We start from the raw sequence: 20,455 nt of genomic DNA, 5'->3' as shown, positions 1-20,455 counted from the left end.
CCCGCCACTACCTTTCAGAAGTGCATCATTGGCTGTAAAGCACTTTAAAATATCCTGAGGTCAAGAAAGGCACTATAGAAATGCAAGTTCCTTCTTTCATAACCCTCTGTGTGAAAAAGGTTTCTTCTTGCTCTCTGTCCTAGTATTTAATCTCATATCACAAAGTAATTGCAGCACAGAAACAGTTCGGGGGACAGGGACGTGGGGCCCAGCAAGTCGATACCAGTGTTTATGCTCCACACGAGCCTCCTCCCATTCCTCTTCATCTCACCCTATCACATATTCTTTTACTCCTTTCTCCCTTGTGTTTATCCAGCTTCCCCTTAAATGCATCGATGCTGTTCACTTTAACCACTCATTGAAGTAGTGACTGCCACATTCTCACCACTCTCTGGGTAAAGAGGTTTCTCCTGAATTCCCTATTGGATTTATTAGTGACAAGATATCTTACACTTAAGCTCTCTAGTTTTGTTCTCACAGAAGTGGAAACATCTCTATGTCGACCTCATCAATTCCTTTCATAATCTGATAAACCTCCATCAGGTCAGCCTTCAGCCTTCTGTTTTCCAGAGAAAACAGCACCAGCCTGCTCACTCTTTCCTGACAGGTATAACCCCTCAGTTCTGATATTATTCTGGTAACTTTTTTTTTGCACCTTTTCCAGTCTTTTCTCTAATATGGTGACCAGAACCGTACACAGTATTCCAAGGTTCGATACAAGTTTGACATCATTCCTCTGCGTCTGTCTAGGTCTGCTCATTCTAGTTCCCTCAATCGCTGGAAATAGTCTTTACTCAGTCCCAGCTCTTCCAAATTTTAACCGCCTTTTATCAAATTACCTATAATCTCTTTGTTCAGAACGAAAAACAACAACGATCTCAGGCAAGACTCTCTTGGTGAAGATTGAGGTCACTGGCACCAACTGCTGGGGGGTTTGGAGGCAACCAGTAACTCTAGAAATACATCCCAGCAGGGACGACACCTTCAGAGGAGGAGAGGCCCAAAGTGGCCTTAATGAGCTTGAGTCATTGGATACCAGCTCTCCATAAATGGCTCCATGTAAATTTGGGTTGCACAAGTGAACTTACGTCAACGTAATTGGACCGAGGCTCATCTGGTAATAAAATAAGCAGTTTACCCAAAGTTGGTCATCAACTCCAGGGGGATTCTTTTTAATGAAGGCTCCGTAATAGGTGGCGATGTTCCGATGGTGGGAATACTTCTTGAGCATATTAATTTCCTGTTTGATCTCTTCCTCTTCATCCTGTGAAAAGAAATGAACATCTTTGAAAAGAGTTGGCTATTTGAAGAACCAGCTGAGGATTAGCACACTCAGTTCAGGATAACTCAACATAAACAATCTATGATTGGTGGTGGGACAGGCTAACAAAGCAGCTAATAAAGCAAATGGGATCATAAGCTTCAAAATCAGAGGCATTAAAGCACAAAACCCAAGGATAAAAACAGTAAGTGCTAGAAAGACACAGCATAGAAAAATAGAAACATAGACAATAGGAGCAGGAGTAGGCCATTCGGCCCTTCGAGCCTGCTCCACCATTCATTATGATCATGGCTGATCATCCAACTCAGTAACCTGTTCCCGCTTTCGTCCCATACCCGTTGATCCCTTTAGACCCAAGAGCTATATCTAACTCCTTCCTGAAAACATACAAAGTTTGGGCCTCAACTGCTTTCTGTGGTAGCGAATCCCACAGGCTCACCACTCTCCGGGTGAAGAAATTTCTCCTCATCTCAGTCCTGAAAGGTTTACCTCGCATCCTTAGACTATGACCCCTGGTTTTGTACTCACCCACCATCGGGAACATCCTTCCTGCATCTACCCTGTCAAGTCCTGTTAGAATTTTATAGGTTTCTATGAGATCCCCCCTCACTCTTCTGAACTCCAGCAAATATAATCCTAACCGACTCAATCTCTCCTCATAAGTCATTCCCGCCATCCCAGGAATCAGTCTGGTAAACGTTCGCTGCACTCCCTCTATAGCAAGAACTTCCTTCCTCAGATAAGGAAACCAAAACGGAACACAATATTCCAGGTGTGGCCTCACCAAGGCCCTGTATAATTGCAGCAAGACATCCCTGCTTCTGTACTCAAATCCTCTCGCTACGAAGGCCAACATACCATTTCCCTTTTTCACCGCCTGTTGCACCTGCATGCTTACCTTCAGTGACTGGTGTATGAGAACACCCAGGTCTCGTTGCATATTCCCCTCTCAGTTTACAGCCGTTCAGATAATAACCTGACTTCCTGTTTTTGCTTCCAAAGTGGATAACGTCACATTTATCCACATTATACAGCATCTGCCATGCATTTGCCCACTCACTCAACTTGTCCAAATCACCCTGAAGCCTCTCTGCATCATCCTCACAACTCACCCTCCCACCCAGTTTTGTGTCATCTGCAAATTTGGAGATATTACATTTAGTTCCCTCATCTAAATCATGAATATATATTGTGACTAGCTGGGATCCTAGCACCAATCCCTGCGCTACTCCACTCGTCACTGCCTGCCATTCAGAAAAAGACCCATTTATCCCTACCCTTTGTTTCCTGTCCGCCAACCAATTTTCTATCCATCGCAATACACTTCCCCCAATCCCATGCGCTTTAATTTTACATGCTAACCTCTTATGTGGGACTTTGTCGAAAGCCTTATGAAAGTCCAAATAAAACCACATCCACTGGTTCCCCCTTATAAACTCTACTGGTTACATCCTCAAAGAATTCTAGTAGATTCGTCAAGCATGATTTCCCTTTCGTAAATCCATGCTGACTCTGTCTGATTCTACCACTGTTCTCTAAGTGCTCTGTTATAAAATCTTTGAAAATGGATTCTAGAATTTTCCCCACTACCAACATCAGGCTGACTGGTCTATAATTCCCTGCTTTCTCTCTATCTCCCTTTTTAAATAGTGGGGTTACATTAGCTACCCTCCAATCTGTAGGAACTGTTCCAGAGTTTATAGAATCTTGGAAGATGACCACCAATGCATCCACTATTTCGAGGGCCATTTCCTTAAGTGCTCTGGGATGCAGACCATCAGGCTCTGGGGATTTATCGGCCTTCAATCCCATCAATTTCCCCAACACCATTTCTCTACTAATACTGATTTCTTTCAGTTCCTGTCTCTCACTGAGCCCTGTGTTCCCCAACATTTCTGGTATGAAAAATGCTGGAAACACTCAGCAGGTCTGGCAGCATCTGTGGAGAGAGAAACAGATTTAACAAACCTATGTAAAACACTTGTTTGTACCAAATGGAGTGCTGTGTCTAATTCTGTGCACCAGACTTTAGGAAGGACTTGAAGGCTTTGGAGAAAGTGCAGAAGAGTAAGGTAGCATAGTGGTTATGTTACTGGAGTAGTAATCCATTTCCAATAAAACATGAACTCTGTTTCTCTCTCCACAGATGCTGCCAGACCTGCTGAGTATTTCCAGCATTTTCCGTTTTTCAGATTCCATAATCAGCAGTATTTTGCTTTTGTGTTGTCGTAATTCAGAGGCCTGGACTCCTGATCCAAGGGGCAGGAGTTCAAATCCAACCACGGCAGCTGGGAAATTTAAATTCAATTAATTAAATAAAGCTGGAATGGTGAAACTACAGATCGTCATAAAAACCCATCAGGTTCTCTAATGTCTTTAAGGGAAGGAAATTTGCTGTCCTTACCTGGTCTGGCCTATGAGGGACTCCAGATCCACAGTAGTGCGGTTGACTGCTCTGAAATGCTCGAGCAAGGCACTCAGTTATATCAATACCGCTACAAAGGAATGCACTGGTTCAAGGCAGCAGCTCACCACCATCTTCCCAAGGGAAATTAGTGATGGGCAATAAGTGCTGGCCTTGCCAGCGACACCCACATCGTGTCAATGAATAAATTTGTTTTGAATTACGAGAGTGGTTCCAGGGATGAAGGATTCCAGTTAGGTGAACAGACTAGGCAAGCTGGAGTTGTTCTTAGAGCAGAGAAGGCTAAAAGGAGATTTGATAGAGTTGTTCAAAATCATGAAGGGTTTTGATTGAGTAAAGAAAGGGAATCTGTTTCCAGTGGCTGAAGGTCGATAACCAAAGGGCACAGATTTAATGTAAAAAGAGGAAGAAATAATGGGGGCTTGTAAGAAAGGTACGGCAATAACCATGGGTGATTTTAATCGAAACACAGATTGGATGAATCAGATCGGCAAAGGTAGCCTAGAAGATGAGTTCATAGTGCATTTCTGGGACAATTTCTTAGAGCAGCACTTTCTAGAACCAACCAGAGAACAGGTTATTCTAGACCTTGTAGTGTGCAATGAGGCAGGATTAATTAATGACCTCATAGTCAGGGAGCCTCTAGGTAGCAGTGATTAGATCATGATTGAATTTCACATTCAGTTTGAGTGGGTCTAAGACTAGCATTTTAAACTTAAATAAAGGCAATTATAATGGTATGAAAACTGAGCTGGCTAAGGTGAACTTGAAAATTAGGTTAAGGGGTATGACAGTAGAGATGCAGTGGCAGACACTTAAGGAGATATTTCATAACACTCAGAAAAGATACAGTGCAGTGAGAAAGACTCTAAGAGAAGGATGCACCATCTGTGGCTAAGGAAGTTAAAGAAAGTATCAAACTGAAAGAAAAAGCTTACAATTCTGCAAAGATTAGTGGTAGGTCAGAAGATTGGACAGAATTTAAAAACCAGCAAAGAATGACCAAAAAAAAAAGTATGAGAGAAAGCAAGCTAGAAATATAAAGCAAATAGTAAGAATTTCTACAAGTATTTAAAAAGGAAAAGTGGAACAAAAGGGAGAGTGGGCCCTCTAGAGTGGGTCTGGGGAATTAATAATGGGAAATAAGGAAATAAGAAGAGTTGAACAGATATTTTGTGTCTGTCTTCACTGTGGAAGAAATAAGTAACATCCCAGGAATACTTGTAAATCAAGTGGTGAAAGGGAGGGAGGAACTTAAAACAATTACAATCACCAGGGAAAGGGTATGAGAAAACTATTCGAACTAAAGACGGACAAGTCCCCAGAACCTGATGGCTTGCATCCTAGGGTCCTAAAAGACGTGGCTCCTGAGATAGTAGATGCATTGGTTGTAATTTTCCAAAATTCCCTAGATTCTGGAAAGGTCTCATCAGATTGGAAAATAGCGAATGTAACTCCTCTGTTCAAGAAAAGAGGGAGACAGAAAGCAGGAAACTACAGGCCAGTTAGTCCAACATCTGTCATAGGGAAAATATTAGAATCTATTATTAAAGGAAGTTAGAGCAGGACACTTATAAAATCTTAATGAAATCAGACAGACAGAGTCAACATGGTTTTGTGAAACGGAAAATCATGTTTGACTAATTTACTGGAGTTCTTTGAGGGGGTAACAAGCAACATGGATAAAGGGGAACCTGTAGTTGGATTTCTAAAAAGCATTTGATAAGGTGCCACATCAAAGGTTACTACACAAAATAAGAACACATGGTGTAGGGGGTAACATATTAGCATGGATTGGTTAGCTAACAGGAAGCAGAGAGTAGGGATAAATGGGGCATTTTTGGGTTGACAGGGTGCGACTAGTGGAGTGCCACAGGGATCAGTACTGGGGCCTCAACTATTTACAATCTATATCAATGACTTGGATGACATCACCGAGTTAATGGCTGCTAGATTTGCTGATGACATAAAGATAGGTAAGAGAGATAGTTGTGAGGAGAATATAAGAAGTTAGCAAAGGAATCTAGATCGGTTGAGCGAGTGGGCAAAAATGTGGCAGATGGAGTATAATGTGGAAAAATGTGAACTTGCCCACTTTGATTGGAAGCATAGAAAGCAGCATATTATTTAAATGGAGAGAGACTGCAGAACTTGCAATACAGAGGGATCTGGGTGTCCTGGTACATAATTCACAAGAAGTTAGTGTGCAGTTACAGCAAATGATTAGGAAGGCAAATGGAATGTTGTCGTTTATTGCAAGGGGAATCGAGTATAAAAGGTAGGGAAGCTGTGCATGACCTTGGTAAGACCACATCTGGTGAACTGTGTACAGTTTTTGTCTCCTTACTTAAGAAAGGATATAATTGCATTAGCAGTTTAGAGAAGGTTCACTCGACTGATTTCTGGGATGAAATTTTACCTTATGAGGAAACGTTGGACAGGTTGGGTCTGTATCCATTGGAGTTCAGAAAAATGAGAGGTGGTCTTATTGAAACATATAAAATCTTGAGGGGACTTGACAGGGTGGATGCTGAGAGGATGTTTCCCCTTATGAGAGAGACAAGAACCAGTGGACACATTTTTAAAATAAGGGGTCTCCCTTTCAAGACAGAGATAAGAGAAACTTTTTCTCTGAGGGTCGTTATTCTGTGGAACTCTTTTCCCCAGACAGCAGTGGAGGCAGGGTCAATGAATATTTTTTAAGGCCTATTTAGATAGTTTCTTGATTGAAAAGGGAGTCAAACGTTATACAGGGTAGACAGGAAAGTAGAGTGGAGGCCACAATCAGATCAGCCATGATCTTATCAGATTGTGGAGCAGGCTCGAGGGGCCGAATGGCCTACCCCTGCTCCTAATTCGTATGTATGTTTGTATGTAACAAGAGGCAACTTGAGAAAAATCCTTATTACACAACGAGTGGTGAGGATTTGGAATTTGCTTGTTGACAGGACGGTGGATCCAGATTCAATGATAGCCTTCAAAAGGGAATTGGATAAATACTTGAAGGAGAAAAGAACTGCAGGAATATGGGAAGAGAGTAGGGAAGTGAGACTAACGGGATTGCTCTTTGAAAGAGCTGGCGATGACATGATGGGCTGAATGGCCCCCTTCTGTGATGTACTTGTCTATGATTCGATTTGGAACCAGTTTGGTTTCAAAATGGTTAAGTATGGATTCCTTGACTGCATGTATAAGAAAGTTTACTTATGAAGGTGTTGCAGCAGAAAACCCATTTCCTTCCTTCAAACAACCAGACATCCTGTTCCTCCTGTCTCACCTGACTCAGCTTCCTGTTAAAGTCTCACATTTTCCCTTAACTCTCTTATGATGGCAGTAAGAATGTATTCCTACTCTGAGAATCAGAAGCATCCAGTAACTTGGCAAAAGAAGCAGGAAGGAGATAAGGAGAATTTATTGTTTTTTAACACAGTGAGTTGTGATCTGGAACTCGCTGCCCGAAAGGGCAGTAGAAGCAGGTTCAATAGTAACTTTCAAAAGGGAATTGGATAAATATTTGAAAAGGAGCCTTTTTAATAGGTCTCTGGGGAAAGAGCAGGGGACTGAGACTAATTAGATAGCTCTTTCAAAGAGTCGGCACAGGCACCAGCAGCTGATGCCTCCTTCTTTGCTGTATGAGTGTAAGTAATTCTATGATTTTTATTTATTTGTCCGGGGGATGTGAGAGTCACTGGCCAGGCCAGCATTTATTGCCCATCCCCAATTGCCCTCAAGAAGGTGGTGGTGAGCTGCCTTCTTGAACCGCTGCTGTCCATCTGGTGTAGGTACACCAACAGTGTTGTTAGGAAGGGAGTTCGAGGATTTTGATCCAGTGACAGTGAAGGAACGGCGATATAGTTCCAAGTCAGGATGGTGTATGGCTTAGAGGGGAACCAGCAGGTGGTGGAGTTCCCATGTATTTTCTGCCCTAGTCCTTCCCGGGGAATTTGGAAGGTGCTGTTGAAGGAGTCTTGGTGAGTTGCTGCAGTGCACACACTGCTGCCATGTATGTCAGTGGTGGAGGGAATGAATGTTGAAGGTGGTGGATGGGGTGCCAATCAAGCAGGCTGCTTTGTCCTGGATGGTGTCGAGTTTCTTGAGTATTGTTGGAGCTGCATCTATTCAGGCAAGTGGAAAGTATTCCATCACAATTCTGACTAATGCCATGTAGATGGTGGACAGGCGGAGACAGGAGGTGAGGTGACAGTGACTGCCCTTGACATCAAGGCATCATTTGACCGAGCATGGCATCAAGGAGCCCTACCAAAACTGGAGTCAATTGGAATAAGGGGGAAAACTCTCCACTGGTTGAAGTCATACCTAGCGCAAAGAAAGATGGTTGTGGTTGTTAGAGGTCAATCATCTCAGCTCCAAGTCATCACTGCAGGAGTTCCTCAGGGTAGTGTCCTAGGCCCAACCATCTTCAGCTGCTTCATCAATGACCTTCCTTCAATCATAAGGTCAGAAGTGGGGATGTTCGCTGATGATTGCACAATGTTCAGCACCATTCGCAACTCCTCAGATACCGAAGCAGTCTGTGTAGAAATGCAGCAAGACCTGGACAATATCCAGGCTTGGGTTGATAAGTGGCAAGTAACATTCACACCACACAAGTGCTAGACAATGTTCAGCCCCAACAACAGAGAATCTAACCATCTCCCCTTGACATTACCATCGCTGAATCCCCTGCTATCAACATCCTGGGGCTTACCATTGACTAGAAACTGAACTGCAGCAGCCATATAAACATCATGGCTACAAGAGTAGGTCAGAGGCTAGGAATCCAGCAGCGAGTAACTCACCTCCTGACTCCCCAAAGCCTGTCCACCATCTACAAGGCACAAGTCAGGAGCGTGATGGAATACTCTCCACTTGCCTGGATGGGTGCAGCTCCAACAACACTCAAGAAGCTCGACACCATCCAGGACAAAGCCCGCTTGATTGGCAACCCATCCATAAACATTCACTCCCTCCAACACCGATGCAAAGTGGCAGCAGTGTGTACAAGATGCACTGCACCAATTCACCTGCGACCTCTACCAACCAGAAGGACAAGGGCAGTAGTCACATGGGAACACCACCACTTGCAAGTTCCCCTCCAAGTCACACACCATCCTGACTTGGAACTACATCGCCGTTCCTTTACTGTCGCTGGGTCAAAATCCTGGAACTCCCTTCCTCACAGCACTCTGGGTGTACCTACCCCAAATGGACTGCAGCGGTTCAAGAAGGCAGCTCACCACCACCTTCTCAAGGGCGATTAGGGATGGGCAATAAATGGAGGCCTAGCCAGCGACACCCATGATGAACAACAAAAAAGGAGGCGAGTTACTTGCCGCAGAATTCCCAGTCTCTGACCTTCTCCTGTAGCCACGGTATATATGTGGCTGGTCCAGTTCAGTTTCTGGTCATTGGTGTCCCCCAGGTGGTTGTTAGTGGGGGTTTAAATGATCGTAATGCCATTGAACATCAAGGGGAGATGGTTAGATTCTCTCTTGTTTCATTGTCTGGTGCGAATGTTACTTGCACTTATCACCCCAAGCCTGGATGTTATCCAGGTCTTGCTGCATATGGACATGATATGATCTATGTAAAGAAAGAAGCCTTTCTATAATAAAACCTTCTCTGGCAGGACTTCGATCACAGAATCATGTAGAATGCTGGTAGGTAACTATATTTAAAAATGATGACAGCCCTTGCTCTACTCACTAATTTAGAAGGCACTGTAAGTTGTGAGAACAGGAAGTTACAATGGGATATACAGATCTGGTGTGTGGGCAAAACTATTGAGAACATAAGAAATAGGAAAAGTCGGCACGTGGACCCTCAAACTTTCCCCACCTTTCAATAATTCTATCTCAACTCCACTTTCGTGACCACTCCCAATATCCCTCGATTCCCTTCGTATTCAAAAATCTATTTGATCGCATTCTTGAACAGACTCAACGACTGAGCATCCACAGCTCTCTGGGATACAGAATTCCAAAGATTCACAACCCTCCGAGTGAAGAAATTTATCCTCATCTCGGTCCAAAATGGCCGATCCCCTATCCTGAGACCCCCTCATCCTTGACTCTCCAGCCAGGGGAAAACAGCCTCTCTCAGCATCTACCCTATCAAACTGTCTCAAAATCTTACTTGTTTCAATGGGATCACCTCTCATTCTTCTAAACTTCAGAGAGTGAAAGCCTATTCTATGCAACAGAAATGTTGGGTAGAGTGAGGTCATCCACTTTAGATTGGAGAAGGATAAATCGGAATACTTTCTTAATGGTGAGAAACTGGGAACTGTGAAGACGTAAGGGGATTTGGGAGCCCATGTACACAAATCACTAAAAACTAGTGCACAGGTACAGAAAATAATCAAAAAGGCAAATCAAGTGTTATCTTTCATTTCAATTGTTGAAATTCAAGAGTGAGATGCTTCAGTTGTCCAGAGCCTATCTGGAGTACCTGTCTTCAGTCTGGCCACTGCACCTCAGAAAGGATATACTGGCCAGATTTACCAGAATGAAATCGGGGCTTAAAGGGTTAAATTACAAGGACACGTTACATAGACTAGGTTTGCATCCCCTTGAATTGAGAGAGGTTGAGAGGTGATCGAATCAAGGCGTTTAAAATGATAAAGGGATTGAATATTTATCTCTATTTACCCTATTTCCTTTGAAGGGAGGAGTTTAAAAGAAGTGAGCACAATCGTAAAATTGGACCCAAGCTGTTCAGGGGTAAACATTAGGAAGTACTTCGTCCCACAAAGAATAGGTCTTTTTTCTCTTTTCAAACAGTAATGTAAATCTGGAACTCACTCTACACCCCAAAGGGCTGTGGATCTTGGATGTTATTAAGACATTTCATGACTGAGATCAATAGATTTTTATTAGGGTATTACAAGGATATGACTGCGTTGCAGTACAAATCAGCCATGATGTAAGTAAATGGTGGAATAGCAGGGGGCTGAATGGCCTCCTCCTGTTCCTAGGTACTGCTTTGTAAATGAGCTACAGGAAATGGATGTGTTACTCCCAGTTTATCTAATCTCAGCCCCAAGGATGCTGCAGTTTATCTCAATGGTCTTGGGAAAAGGGAAGTTGGGGCAATGGTAGGAAAAGTACACCTTGTTCCTATTCCAGAGCACGATCCAGTGCTTGCTATCAGAAAGGGGATGAGCAAGGTCACTGGGAAAGAAGAGGAGCACTTTCAGCTGTGCTGTCCCTCCAAAGATGCACCGTCCGCCTGTGGTCAGCTGTCATCACTCCCACCTAAGGAATGGTCACTTGGGTTGGGTCAGAGGATGTTCCTGGGTTAGGTCATTAAAAGGGGAAAAGGAAACTTGGAAAGTGTGGTATATGTAATAGCTGAGCATTTTGTACACTGCTCTCTCTGCTGCCCTTTCCGTTGGGGAGGTGTAAACAGTTTGTTGGACAATGGTTGCTTGCCCTGTGAGATCTCATGTGAAACTCACTCAGTGAATACACAACAGAAAACAGGAGAATGAGATGGGAGTGAATTCTTTTTCCATTTCATTCAAGAGATTACAGTCTGAAGAACATTGTGACATACATTTTGGAACTCCAAAAGTCAATTTTGAGGAGCTCTGGGTGCTTTGAAAGATTGCTCCGGGTTTGTCTGCACATTGTGCTCAAGTACAACTGTCAGAATGGTACGTTATTTTAAAAATATGGCACTGTAGACATATTTTGAGACAAAGCAGACTGGCGTAATTACGAACGAAGGTTACACATTTGGCTAAAAGCAAATAAAATTGGAGATGAGGATAAAATTAATGCTTTCCTCATCATGATAGGGCCAGATGTATTTGGGGTGGTGTCTAACCTATGTTGCTCGTGAGACCCCTGCACAATGGACAATTCTGAAATTAATGAGATTCGAAACTCATATTATGGTGCGACTAAGAATGAAATTGCATTCAGAGTTGCATTCCGTGGAAGGAAGCAGTTGCTAAGTGAGTTGATTGCAGATTATATTCTTGAATTAATGGAACTGTCTCATCACTGTGTGTATGGTGTGAACATAGAAGTCAGCTTTGGAGACACGTTCATTGGAGGTCTAAAGAACAGTAAAATCCAGGCCAAGCTTTTGAGTAAAGGCAATAAGTTGACGTGGAAGGAGGCCTGCGACGAGGCCACAGCCGTGGAAATGGCAGGAAGAGATAGTTGCAGAATTGCAAGGAAGTTCTTTTCCTGAGCCAGCATAAGATGTCCATCAGATTTCAGCGGGAATCAGGATATGGCAGCCAGGTTCACAGACATTTAGACAGTGTCAGACATTTAGATGTTACCATTGGCATGGTATCCACCAATCATCTAAATGCCCCCATTTCTAGTCAAAGTGCTATGCCTGTGGAAAAGTCAGTCACAGCGGCACAGTGGTTAGCACCGCAGCCTCACAGCTCCAGTGACCAGGGTTCAGTTCTGGGTACTGCCTGTGTGGAGTTTGCAAGTTCTCTCTGTGACCGCGTGGGTTTCCTCCGGGTGCTCTGGTTTCCTCCCACAGCCAAAGACTTGCAGGTTGATAGGTAAATTGGCCATTGTAAATTGCCCCTAGTGTAGGTAGATGGTACGAGAATGGTGGAGATGTGGTAGGGAATACGGGATTAATGTAGGATTAGTATAAATGGGTGGTTGTTGGTTGGCACAGACTCAGTGGGCCGAAGGGCCTGTTTCAGTATCCAGACAGCATGCAGGAAGAGAGAAAACAGTAAAGCTCCAGGTCGCAGCAATACACCAGGTTGAGGTTGTGGTAAACGTAAAGCTAGTTCAGGAGCCTGGAAGTCCTTGAATGTGCACATGATAAATATGGAAACAGAAGCTGATGTTATTGAGCAGGAAGATCAAGAGTTGTACTCAGTCAGAGAGCAAGGAAAACAGCACATGGAATATGAGAGAAAAAGGGCTGAAGATATAATTCCAGCGCCTACAGTAACATGAAAGTTGGAGATTTATCACTTACTTTTTTTATGCATTCATAGGATGTGGGCATCGCTGGCTAGGCCTCCATTTGTTACCTATCCCTAATTGCCCTTAAGAAGGTGGTGGTGAGCTGCCTTCTTGAACCGCTGCAGTCCATGTGGGGTAGGTACACCCATAGTGCTGTTAGGAAGGGAGTTCCAGGATTTTGACCCAGTGACAGTGAAGGAACGGCGATATAGTTCCAAGTCAGGATGGTGTGTGACTTGGAGGGGAACTTGCAGGTGGGGTGGTGTTCCCATGCATCTGCTGCCCTTGTCCTTCTAGGTGGTGGAGGTCATGAGTTTGGAAGGTGCTGTCTAAGGAGCCTTGGTGCATTGCTGCAGTGCATCTTGTAGATGGTGCACAGTGCTGCCGTTGTGCATCAGAGGTGGAGGGAGTGAATGTTTGTAGATGAGGTGCCAATCAAATGGGCTGCTTTGTCCTAGATGGTGTCGAGCTACTTGAGTGTTGTTGGAGCTGCACCCATGCAGGTAGGTGGAGAGTATTCCATCACACTCCTGACATGTGCCTTGTAGATGGTGGACAGGCTTTGGGGAGTCAGGAGGCGAGTTACTCGCCACAGGATTCCTAGCCTCTGACCTGCTCTTGTATCCACGGTATTTATACGGCTACTTCAGTTCAGTTTCTGGTCAATGGTAACCTCTGGGATGTTGATAGTGGGGGATTCAGCGATGGATGTCAAGGGGAGATGGTTAGATTCTCTCTTGTTGGAGATGGTCATTGTCTGGCATTTGTGTGGCACGAATGTTACTTGCCACTTATCAGCCCAAGCCTGGGTATTGTCCAAGTCTTGCTGTATTTCTACATGGACTGCTTCAGTATCTGAGGAGTCATGAATGGTGCTGAACATTGTACAATCATCAGCGAACATCCCCAGTTCAAACCTTATGATTGAAAGAAGGTCATTGATGAAGCAGCTGAAGATGGTTGGGCCTAGGACACTACCCTGAGGAACTCCTGCAATGATGCCCTCGAGCTGAGATGATTGACCTCCAACAACCACAACCATCTTTCTTTGCGCTAGGTATGACTCCAACCAGCGAAGAGTTTTCCCCCTAATTCCTATTGACTTCAGTTTTGCTCGGGCTCCTTGATGCCATACTTGGTCAAATGCTGCCTTGATGTCAAGGGCAGTCACTCTCACCTCATCTCTGGAGTTCAGCTCTTTTGTCCATGAGCTGAGGTCAGGAGCTGAGTGGCCATGGCGGAACACAAACAAAGCATCACTGAGCAGGTTATTGCTAAGCAAGTGCCGCTTAATAGCAGTTTCGACGACACCTTCCATCACTTTACTGATGATTGAGAGTAGACTGATGGGGCGGTAATTGGCCGGGTTGAACTTGTCCTCCTTTTTGTGTACAGGACATAGCTGGGCAATTTTCCACATGTCAGTGTTGTAGATACACTGGAACAGCTTGGCTAGGGGTGCGGCAAGTTCTGGAGCACAGGTCTTCAGTACTATTGCCGGAATATTGTCAGGTCCCATAGCCTTTGCAGTATCCAGTGTTTACTTCCATCACTGATACAGCAATATCTGTTATCTCGGAAGGAGAGTACAAGAAGTCCCCATGTCTCATTCCCTTACACAAAATTGGTGTGAAACTGATTAGTTATTCCAATAACAGTATTCCAGTGTTTGGCAGAGTTAGTGTTAGGATGAATCATTGGACTCGACCCTATTATTTGCCAATAGAAGTAGTAGGAGGGAATAAAGTCTTCCTGATGGGAAGGAATTGGCTTCAGAAAATACTTTTAAATTGGGCCTAGATATTTATAGTAGAGATCAGTAAGAGTTTCAGTTTCAGTTGTGTATTCACTGAGTTAGTCTAACATGAGATCTCGCATTGCAAGCAGCCATTGTCCAATAAACTTTATTTACACCTTCCGAACAGACAGGGCAGCAGAGATGGCAGTCTACAAAATCCTCGGCTATTGTCGGACAATGGGTGCTTGCACTGTGAGACCTCATGTTAGACTAACTCAGTGAATACAGAACTGAACGTGGTGGTGGGTAGGGGGAAAGATCCCAAAAAGCACAGTGCGAGCCCCAGCCTATACTGTACATCCCCCGCCAACGTCTTGATCAAGATACAGTTATAGTCTATTGCAGCTATGAACAGAATAAGACCAACTGTACACTTGTACACCGCACTGGAGGAGCCCCACCAACATCTGGTCGAGGGGCAGCTGATTCCCTGCTCCTTGAGATACACCTTCCCCAAATATCTCCCCCACCCCTTCCCAAATCCACCTGCCCAGACATGTTTGGGAATTTTTTTATTGATCCTCAGCATCCAGAGTTTTTTTTTGGGAGCAACAGTGTTCCAGATTTCCACTACCCTTTGTGCGATTAAGTGCTTTCTGACATTTATATTTCGCGTTTCAGAACCTCAGAACATTCCAAAGCTTCACACACAGTATATCAACTGGGTGAAGATGCGCCAAAGACCCAACATATTTTCTTGATGATTGCTGGTGCTTCACAGCTTGTGTGGTGTCCTGTCTCTGACCACGGAACCAATGTTTTAATGGTCAACTTGTCTAACTTTTCATTAATACCATTCGATAAATTGCTGCCCGTTCCCACAAGTGCCTGCAGTCTGACAGTGTCCAATAGAGCCAAGGTTAGTTAGACAATTGCAGCACAGTCACTTTTGATAGGTCAGATGGTCGATGGATTATTTTGCTCGTTAACTCTCAGCAGCTTCCTTGCTCACAATTTCTTTTACTCACTTATTATTACAGCCCCTTTAGCCCTTCTTCAGGTTAGTGTTATCCAGGAATACACACTTTGACAGTGATCTGAGTTTGTTACAAAGGGTGTCAGTTGTGACTCAACTGGATAACAGCCTCAGAGTCAGAAGGTTGTGCGTTCAAGTCTCACTCCAGAGAATTGAGCCAATGATCCAGGCTGATGTTCCAGTGCAGGACTGAGGGAGCACTGCACTGTTGGAAGTGCCGTCTTTCAGATGGATCATTAAACAGAGGTCATGTCTGACCTCTCAGTTGGATGTAAAAGATCCCATGTCATTATTCTGAAAAACAGCAGGGGAGTTCTCCCAAGTGTCCTGGCCAATATTCATCCCTCAACCAACATCACTAAAACAGATTATTTAGTCATTATCACAGGTTTGTTTGTGGGAGCTTGCTGTGCACAAACTGGCTGCCATGTGAGAGGGAAATGGGATTAATGTAGGATTAGTATAAATGAGTGGTTGATGTCCTCAGTACCTTGCTGTACGGCAGCGAGGCCTGGACAACATACGTCAGCCAAGAGCGACGTCTCAATTCATTCCATCTTCGCTGCCTCCGGAGAATACTTGGTATCAGGTGGCAGGACCGTATCTCCAACACAGAAGTCTTCAAGGCGGCCAACATCCCCAGCATATACACCCTACTGAGTCAGCGGCGCCTGAGACGGCTTGGCCATGTGAGCCGCATGGAAGATGGCAGGATCCCCAAAGACACACTGTACCGCGAGCTCGTCACTGGTATCAGACCCACCGGCCGTCCATGGCTCCACTTTAAAGACGTCTGCAAACGCGACATGAAGTCCTGTGACATTGATCACAAGTCGTGGGAGTCAGTTGTCAGTGATCGCCAGAGCTGGCGGACAGCCATAAAGGCGGGGCTAAAGCGTAGTGAGTTGAAGAGACTTAGCAGTTGGTAGGAAAAAAGACAGAAGCGCAAGGGGAGAGCCAACTGTGTAACAGCCCTGACAACCAATTTTATCTGCAGCACCTGTGGAAGAGTCCGTCACTCCAGAATTGGCCTTTATAGCCACTCCAGGTGCTGCTCCACAAACCACTGACCACCTCCAGGCGCTTACCCATTGTCTCTCGAGACAAGGACGCCAAAGAAAGAAAAGAAAGAAAAGAAAGAAAAGATGATAGTCGGCCCGGACGCATTGGGCCGAAGGGCCTGTTTCGGTGCTCTATCTCTCTATGACTCAAAAAGTACTTCATTGGCTGTTAGGCAATTTGGAACATCCTGAGGCTGTGAAAGGTGCTTTAGAAAATGCAAGTCGGTCTTCCTTTTACTATACAAAGGGCTTCCCAATGATGTCAATTTAAATATTGTCATCAAGACAATAATCTCAGGCAACTTTGGAGCTCCCTTGATTAGTTTGAGGTATGCAAGGCATGATCAGGCAGTGGGACTGACAATCAGGGAGGGGGGTTGGTGAACACCCTTTCAGTACAATTTTATTTTTAAAGAGGTGAATGAGCAAGGCATGAGAGATGATATAATTACAGAAATTTTACCGGAGTCGATGTTGCCAGTAATGTCAAAGCGAGGCCCATCATTAAGGCCTCAGACAGAGTGATGTTAAGCTGTAGGGAGATGACAGGACCATAATCTACACTCAGAAATCTGGCTGCTTTGGAACAATAATGTTTCCGTCATGTGTCGCTGGATTTCTAAAGATGGCTGCAGGGAGGAGACGCTGTTGAAAGGAGAATACATTGCCTCCCTTAGTCTGACAGGGGCAAAGTGAGGTGAGGAGAGATAAAACACACACTTGATCTACCCCACAAAGCAAAGCCAGTTCCAGTTCTGCAACACTGATAATGTAAGTGAAGTGATGCGTAATGTCTGACACAGCAGAGTGTACCTTCCACATCACTGCCTTGAGAGGGGTAAGGGCAGCAACAAGACGACAAAATAATCTCCCACCTTTTCCTCGTGGGAGTATGGTGGCCCAAATACCTTCTGTGGTCCCTGCATTACAATGTTATACAGTGACAGACCTGTCCCCACCAATACTGTACCCCAGTGTTATATAGTAACAGACGTGTCCCCACCAGTACTACGCCAGTGTTATATAGTAACAGACTTGTCCCCCCCAGTGCTGTTCACTAGGGTTATACAGTGACAGACCTGTCCCCACCAGTATTGTACCCCAGTGTTATACAGCGATAGACTTGTCCCCACCAGTACTGTTCACCAGGGTTATACAGTGACAGATCTGTCCCCACCTGTACTGTACCCCAGTGTTATACAGTGACAGACCTGTACCCAACAGTACTGTTCCCCAGAGTTATACAGTGACAGACCTGTACCCACCAGTACTGTATCCCAGGGTTATACAGTGACAGACCTGTACCCACCAGTACTGTTCCCCAAGGTTAAACAGTGACAGACCTGTCCCCACCAGTATTGTACCCCAGTGTTATACAGCGATAAACCTGTCCCCACCTGTACTGTCCCCCAGTGTTATACAGTGACAGATCTGTCCCCACCTGTACTGTACCCCAGTGTTATACAGTGATTGACCTGTCCCCACCAGTACTGTACCAGTGTTATACAGTGATAGACCTGTCCCCACCAGTACTGTACCCCAGTGTTATACAGTGACAGACCTGTACCCACCAGTACTGTACCAACATTATACAGTGACAGACCCGTACCCACCAGTACTATACCCCAGTGTTATACAGTGACAGGCCTGTATCCACCAGAACTGTACCCCATCCTCACTCTTCCTGCCTTTCCCCATCCCCACTTTCAATCTGGCACTCATCGCCCCTGTCCCCATCCAGGTAATTCTGTCACACTCCATGCTCCCCCACCCAAAGAGATACTCAGAGCTTCTCCTCTCCAGTTATTGCCAACTATTGCCTCCCAACCACCCCCTCCCCAACCATTGCATTCCCTTTGATGGACCAGACCAAGGCTAATCCCTTCCCCACTCAATACCATTCTCTGTGCTCGTGGAACCTCCTGCCCCCCCTGTTTAAGAGGGAACTCCTGTCTCACCAAGAATTCCTACCTACAATATGTAATGGTTGGAATCCCTTCCATTAGCACTGGGAATAGGATAGAAGGTTCTGGGCAGGTTTATGAGTGGGAAAACTCTCAATAGGAAGGAAACCGAGAGGAGTGGGACCCCTGGTTTAGGCAACACTGGTTTGTAAATCAGCAAACACCAACATGACCGCCAAAATATTACCATCACCTTGAAACTGACGATTAGCATGTCTGACAACCATCTGTCCAGTGAGCTGTTGAAGGAGCTCTCGGTGAGTTGAGAAGGCCCTGTGTGCATTATTTTCAAATATCATGTTCAATAGATCCACACCCAAAGCAGCGCATGCTCACTGCAGAGAGATACCTTACCCCAGTGACGTCCATAACCTTGATTGCAGCGAGCTGTCCTGTCTTGACATGTCGTCCCTGCAGAACAAGCAAATTACAGCAGCATTACAGAAGTGAAAGCCACACCAAACTCTCACTACAGGTGTCACAGTCAGGAGAGTTCATGCCCTGAGATGACAGGCTGGAGGAGAAATCATCAACTTTGACTCTATTAGCAACACTCATATCCATGAGGCACAAGGGCATGGGTTCAAGACGCACTCCAGGACTTGAGAATAAAATCCAGGCTGACATTCCCAGTGCAGTCCTGTCAGATGGGCAGTACCAAGGAAGCGCCATCCAGTCGGAGGGGCAGTACCGAGGGGGCACTGTCCTGTCGGAGGGGCAGGAAGGAGGGTGAGCCGCCTTGTCAGAGGGGCAGGACCAAGGGTGCGCCAACCTGCCGGAGGGGCAGTACCAAGGGAGCGCCATCCAGTCGGATGGGCAGTACCGAGGGGGCACTGTCCTGTCGGAGGGGCAGGAAGGAGGGAGCGCCGCCCTGTCAGAGGGACAGTGCTGAGGACACGCGGTCCTGTCAGAGGAGCCGCCTTTTGGACAAGACGGAGGCATGGTCTGCTCCCTTGGGTGGACATAAAAGATCTCCGGCATTATTTCGAAGAACAGGGGAGTTTTGCCCGGTGCCCTGGCGAATATTTAACCCTCAACCAACTTCACAAAAATATAATCAGATACAACACTGCTCAGAGGCTACAGGGCAGAAAGTGAAAAAAAACAGACAGAAAAGAAAAGATGCTGGAGAACAAAGAGACCCTGTGGTCACTGAAGTGCTGTTGGAAAAGCAGGAGGCCATTCAGCCCCTCGAGACTGTTCCACCATCCAATGAGATCATGGCTGCCTTGTACCTGAACTCCTTCTACCCGACTTGGTTCTGTCGCCCGTACGCCCTTACCCAACAAAAACCTATCAAACTTACAACTGACTCCCAACTCAAACACTTTTTGGAAAGTGCTTCCTGACATCACCCTTGAACGGCCGGACTCTAGTTTTAGAGGTATGTCCCCTTGTTCTGGACTAAGCCCCGCCCTCCCCCAACAGAGGAAATAATTGCTCTCTATCTCCCCTATTAAATCCTTTAATCATCCTAAACACCTCGATTAAATCACGCCTTAGTCTTGTATATGTGAGGGAAAACATGTCTAGTCCATGAAAACTGCCCTCATAATTTAACCCTTTCAGCTCTGGTTGCCCTCAAGGTGGCTGCTTATCTTGAACACGAGGTTTCCAATGTCTGGATTTAACATGTGCCGTTACTAGATTTTAAAACAGTGTCGAGTTACCAATTGCTCGTTATGATGTAACATTTTTTATTCATTTCATGGGATGTGGGCGTCCCTGCCTAGACCAGTATTTATTGCCCATCCCTAATTGCCCTTGAGAAGGTGGTGGTGAGCTGCCTTCTTGAAACGCTGCAGTCCATGTGGGGTAGGAAGGGAGTTCCAGGATTTTGACCCAGCGACAGTGAAGGAACGGCGATGTAGTTCCAAGTCAGGATGGTGTGTGACTTGGAGGGGAACTTGCAGGTGGTGGTGTTCCCATGTATTTGCTGCCCTTGTCTTTCTAGTTGATAGAGGTCGCGGGTTTGGAAGGTGCTGTTGAAGGAGC

At 45.3% G+C, this 20,455-nt stretch overlaps 1 protein-coding gene across 13 annotated transcripts in view; it reads right to left on the bottom strand.

Moving 5' to 3' along the window:
* The window catches only part of LOC137375479 (traf2 and NCK-interacting protein kinase-like), a 302,732-nt gene that overhangs the window by 160,590 nt on the left and 121,687 nt on the right, over positions 1 to 20,455 (bottom strand). For 12 of the 13 annotated variants that reach the window (XM_068042793.1, XM_068042796.1, XM_068042799.1 and 9 more), the window contains 2 exons: positions 18,815 to 18,871; positions 1,139 to 1,264 (listed from right to left, as the gene is read on the bottom strand). In XM_068042793.1, coding sequence (XP_067898894.1) covers positions 1,139 to 1,264; positions 18,815 to 18,871 — 183 coding nt within the window. Of the gene's footprint in view, positions 1 to 1,138; positions 1,265 to 8,024; positions 8,153 to 18,814; positions 18,872 to 20,455 lie in introns of those variants that run through there. The other variant, XM_068042800.1, reaches the window with a different exon arrangement.

Source organism: Heterodontus francisci, chromosome 11, assembly GCF_036365525.1.
Source record: "Heterodontus francisci isolate sHetFra1 chromosome 11, sHetFra1.hap1, whole genome shotgun sequence".
Lineage (NCBI taxonomy): Eukaryota > Metazoa > Chordata > Chondrichthyes > Heterodontiformes > Heterodontidae > Heterodontus > Heterodontus francisci.
The sequence above is the reverse complement of the archived record's forward strand: the minus strand, read 5'-3'. Positions and strand labels throughout refer to the sequence as shown.